Source organism: Orycteropus afer, unplaced genomic scaffold, assembly GCF_000298275.1.
Source record: "Orycteropus afer afer isolate SDZICR_OR568_19922 unplaced genomic scaffold, OryAfe1.0 scaffold00292, whole genome shotgun sequence".
Taxonomy (NCBI): Eukaryota; Metazoa; Chordata; class Mammalia; order Tubulidentata; family Orycteropodidae; genus Orycteropus; species Orycteropus afer.
This window is the reverse complement of record NW_006921879.1, coordinates 1,826,999-1,832,301: the sequence shown is the minus strand read 5'-3', so window position 1 is coordinate 1,832,301 and position 5,303 is coordinate 1,826,999. Positions and strand designations below refer to the sequence as shown.

At 40.1% G+C, this 5,303-nt stretch overlaps 1 protein-coding gene across 1 annotated transcript; it reads left to right on the top strand.

Moving 5' to 3' along the window:
- Positions 1-1,861: 1,861 nt before the first annotated feature.
- Positions 1,862-2,818, top strand: LOC103205825 (olfactory receptor 10G2-like). The gene is given in 1 exon segment (XM_007951235.1): positions 1,862-2,818. A coding segment is annotated over 1 exon segment (957 nt).
- Positions 2,819-5,303: the final 2,485 nt, after the last annotated feature.

Sequence of the window (5,303 nt, the reverse complement as noted above, 5' to 3'; positions counted from 1 at the left end):
ATTTGCAATGACGAAGTCATTGGTTTTGTGAAATTCTATCATGCATTCTTCTACATCATTTCTATCACCAAAGCCATATTTTCCGAATACAGGCAGTCCCTGCATTATGAATGAGTTCTATCCCTAAGTCTGTCTTTAAGTCAAATTTCATAAGTCAGAACAGTTAGGTACGGTTCAGATCTAATTTTTGTCTTAAAGCCATTGCCATGGAGTCAATTCCAACTCACAGCAACTACACATCAGAAACATTAAAGAAACTTCCAGATGCACTAAAACATCTTTAACATAATAATATAGTAGTAATAAAATAAGATTTTGATGTGCATCACAAACTAACACATATTTGTTATTATGAGCCATTTTATGTACCTTGAATTTTTAATGTAATAGGTTTTGAGGGAGTGGTTGGTTTGTTATGGGTTGTAAGTAAATGGGACATTGTAACTGAAGACTACCTGTACCGATCCTTCTTTGTTTCCAACTTTCTATTCCAATCAACAGTACTTATCAGTGCATCTTGCTTGCATGTTTGATCAATTTCAGACTGCAGAAGTTGGTAAAAATATTCAATTTCTTCATCTTTGGTATTAGTGATTGGTGCATAAATTTGAATAATAATTGTATTAACTCATCTTCCTTATAGGCATATGAATATTATCCCATCATTGACAGCATTGTATTTCAGAACAGATGTTGAAATGTTCTTTTTGACAATGAATGTGATGTCATTCCTCTTCCATTGGTCATTCTTAGCATAGTAGACCATATATTGTCTGATTCAAAATGGTCAATACCAGTCCAATACCAGTCCATTACAGAAGGCTGGTGGTTCAAACCCACCAGCCACTCCTTGGAAGGAAGATTGGGCAATCTACTTCCATAGTAATACTACCTTGGAAACCCATTACAGCTCACTAATGTCTAGGATAGGAGCTCTGATAGCGTAGTGCCTAAGGCACTTCACTGCTACCAGAAGCTGGCGGTTCAAACCCACCAGCCACTCCTCAGAAGGAAGGTTGAGCAATCTACTTCCATAGTGATAATGCCTTGAAAACCCAAGGAGGGATCACTATGAGTCGGGTCTGACTCGATGGCAAACAACAACAATAACAATGCCTAGGATCCTGGAAGAAAGCAATAAACATTTCAGTAAATAGCTCTTATCATACTACACTGCAACCACTTTTTTTTTTTTTAACTGCAACCACTTTTCATAATATAAGCTCTTATCTCCCAGAAGATTGTGTCCTAAGGGAGAACAACTCTTCCCAAAGGAGGTAATCACCACAGTGGATGCTGAAGAATGCAGAGCTGCTAACCAGATGAATCAGAATACATATAGGTTCAGAAGTGAGGAGGAAACTGAGAAAGAAGACTATAGAGGTATTCAAGGGCCATATCTCAAAGTTCATGTAGGTCATGAAAAGAAGCATTTCAAAGATATTAAGTCAGAGACAAACAATAGGGATGACAATTGTTGAATAATTATTTCATATGCCTAAATACCACCAAAATCCACTTCTCTGTAGCCCCCCTTTGAGGCATAGATTCATCATACATACTTACATTATCATTCAGACACAACCCTGTTCCTTGACTTCAAACACTTATATGTAGTGTCCACCATTGAAAGGGCATTTGAGGACATTAAAAAAAAAAAAAAAAAAAACCTAACCAGACTCTGAAAGAGCTTGTCTTGCCAAAATGATTGATGGCAAATGCCCTCTCTACTTAAAATATGGAAGTCCTCTGATTTTCTCCTAGGCTTCGGTGATCAAAAAACAAAATTCTCTTACCATCTCATTGGGCTGTGTTCCTCTTGTCTGATTGCACCATTCACATTAGCAGACCACAGAAAGACATGGGCAAGGCCAACAACACATCTCTGGACACCGTGGTGACACATTTCATTCTCCTGGGCTTGTCTCACCCTCCACATCTGAGGACCCTCCTCTTCCTGGTCTTCTTCATCATTTACATCCTGACTCAGCTGGGGAACCTGCTTATTCTGCTCACTGTGTGGGCTGACCCGAAGCTCCATGTTCGTCCCATGGACATTCTTCTGGGTGTGCTCTCATTCCTGGACATGTGGCTCTCCTCAGTCATCGTTCCTGGCATTATTCTAAACTTTACTTCTGCCAGCAAGACTATCCCCTTTGGTGGCTGTGTAGCTCAGCTATATGCCTTTCATTTCCTGGGTAGCACCCAGTGCTTCCTCTATACCTTGATGGCCTATGACAGGTACCTAGCAATATGTCAATCCTTGCGCTACCCTGTGCTCATGAATGGGAAGTTATGCACAATCCTTGTGGCTGGAGTTTGGGTGGCTGGCTCCATCAGTGGGTCCATCCAGGCCACCCTGACCTTCCGCTTGCCCTACTGTGGGCCCAACCAGGTGAATTACTTTTTCTGTGACATCCCAGCCGTATTGTGATTAGCCTGTGCTGACACAACTGTCAATGAACTTGTGACCTTTGTGGACATCAGAGTAGTGGCTGCCAGCTGCTTCATGTTAATTCTGCTCTCCTATGCCAACATAGTCCATGCCATCCTGAAGATACGCACTGCTGATGGGCTACGCAGAGCCTTCTCCACATGTGGCTCCCACCTCAGTGTGGTCACTGTCTACTATGTCCCTTGTATCTTCATCTACCTCAGGCCTGGTTCCCAGAGTCCTTTGGATGGGGTAGTTGCTGTGTTTTACACTGTTGTCACTCCATTACTGAACCCTCTTATCTATACTCTGAGGAACCAGGATGTGAAGTCTGCTCTGCAGAGGATAATAGCAGGTCGAGGGACTGCAAATGGAAATAAGTAACCAGAAGCTCAGAGTCTACATACATCATCATCTCTCCCACACTTTTCAGCTGCTGCTGCATGTTGCAAAAGTTCAATAAATCAATGTTGATTCAAACAGAACTGAATATAATTCTACTGGAAAGAAGCTTCTGGTGCTATAGTCAGTTAAATTGGCCAGAACTGTTTTCCACTTTTCTGACTCATCTCTCAGGAAAAAGTACATTCTACACAAATGTTGAATATGAAGAATGAATGTTCTACTTAGGAGAAGGAGAATTATTCTAGGCAAATTTGGGGGAAAGCAATAATACTACCATAATACTGGCCCATACTACTTCATCCATTTTCATCCAGTCAGTTCTCTCCTAATTTTCCAGGCCTCCAGGCATTTGAGATTGCTTTGCCTCAAAATAAATCCATCCTCCCAAGAACATGGTTTGTATCTCTGTGTGGATGTCTGTGTCTCCTTTCAGCCCCCCATTCTAACCCATGCAGCAAGTCAACAAATTCTATTCATTCTGCCTTGGAAATACCTGTCTGGCTTCCTGAGGAGACTCCTTGTCATCCTCATGCCCATCCACACTGCTATCAGATTTTTCTTTCTAAAATATACAACTAAATACTTCATTCCTCTCCCTACATATATTCAAAGGTTCTCCACTACATATAGATAAAGCCAGACTCCTTTGCTTAAAATTCGTAAGTCTACCACAATCTGACCCCAACATAATTTATCTCCCAAAACATCTCTGACTCCTCTTCTCTTCCAGCTCCATTGAAAACAAACCAAACTCACTGCCATCGAGTCAATTAGACTCATAGCGACTCCTTGGGTTTCTGAGGCAGTATCTCTAAGGAAGTAGATTGCCCAGTCTTCCTTCCGAGGACTGGCTGGTGGGTTTGAACCACCAGCTTTCTGGTTAGCAGTCAAATGCCTTGGGCACTACGCCACCAGAGCTTCTCCCAGCTCCATTAAACATTTGTTAAACATTTCCTATTACTTTCTTGCTCATGAGGCTTTTTATAAGTTATTCTACTATCTTGAATATACTTCCTTCTTCTGGTAAACTGATGTTTTATGCTTCCTTCAAGACCCAGGAAAAATCCTTATTCTTATAAGATGTTTTCTTTGACTTATCCAATCAGAACTTATATTCTCCTCCCTGTATTCCTACTAGGAGCTCTGGTGGTGCAGTGCCTAAGGCATTTGACTGCTAACCAGAAGGTTGGTGGTTCAAATCCACCAGCTGCTTCATGGAAGGAAGATGTGGCAATCTATTCCAATAAAGATTTACCACCATAGAAACCCAATAGAGGTTACCACGAGTGAGAATGAACTCAATGGCAGTGGGTTTAGTTTTGGTTTTATATTCCTCTAGACTTTTGACTTTTGTACAATTACAATAAAACATCACTACTAGTGTGAAATACAGAGTGATTTTTGTGGAACAGACCTGCTTACTGGTACTCACCCAGTTTTAGCAAATAGAAGGGTGTCAGTTCAGACCATGAAGTTAGTTCAAGCTGTAAACAACTTTTGAAAACCATGACCTGCACCAGTACATTCTCTGGCACCTTCTAAAAATTAATTTTTTGTATGCTTCAGAAGACTTCTCCAAAAGAGTTAAAAGAGAACCTACAGATTAGAAAAAATATTCAGCAATGACATATCTGACAAGTGACTTATTGCTAAAATTTATAGAAAATTCCAACACCTCAACAACAAAAAGATTAACAATCCAATTTAAAAATGGGCAGAAAACATGAATAGACACTTCACCAAAGAGGATATTCAGGCAGCCAGCAAATACATGAAGAAATGCTCACAATCATTAGCCATCAGAGAGATGCAAATCAAAACAATAATGAGATACCATCTCAACCCAGAACTAATGGCAAAGTTCAACCAGACAGAAAATAACAAATGCTGGCAAGGATGTGGAGAGGTTGGGACTCTCATCCACTGCTGGTGGAACTGTAAAATGATACAATCACTGTGGAAAGCAGTGTGGTGATTCCTTAAAAAGCTGGAATTAGAAATATCATCTGATCCAACAATTCCATTACTAGGTATATATCCTAAAGAAGTGAGAGCCAGGACTAGAACAGATATATGCACACCCATGTTCATCACAACACTATTTACAATAGCCAAAAGATGGAAACAACCTAGGTGCCCATCAAACAGAAGAATAGATAACCAAAGTATGGTACATACACACAATGGAATACTATGCAACACTAAAGAGTGTTATAGAATCTGCAAAACAATGCATAACATGGATGAACTTGGAGGACATTATGCTGAGTGAAATAAGTCATTCACAGAAGGACAAATATAGTATTAGTTCATTATTATAAAAAGTCAAGGAAAGGTTCATATGTGGAAGGAAACTTTCTTTTTTGGTTACCAGGGGTAGGAGGGTACAGTGCCAAGAGAAGAACAAAAAAAAAAAAAAAAAAATTTCCTTGACCCATGTCACTTCAGTTTTGTGTATTTCACT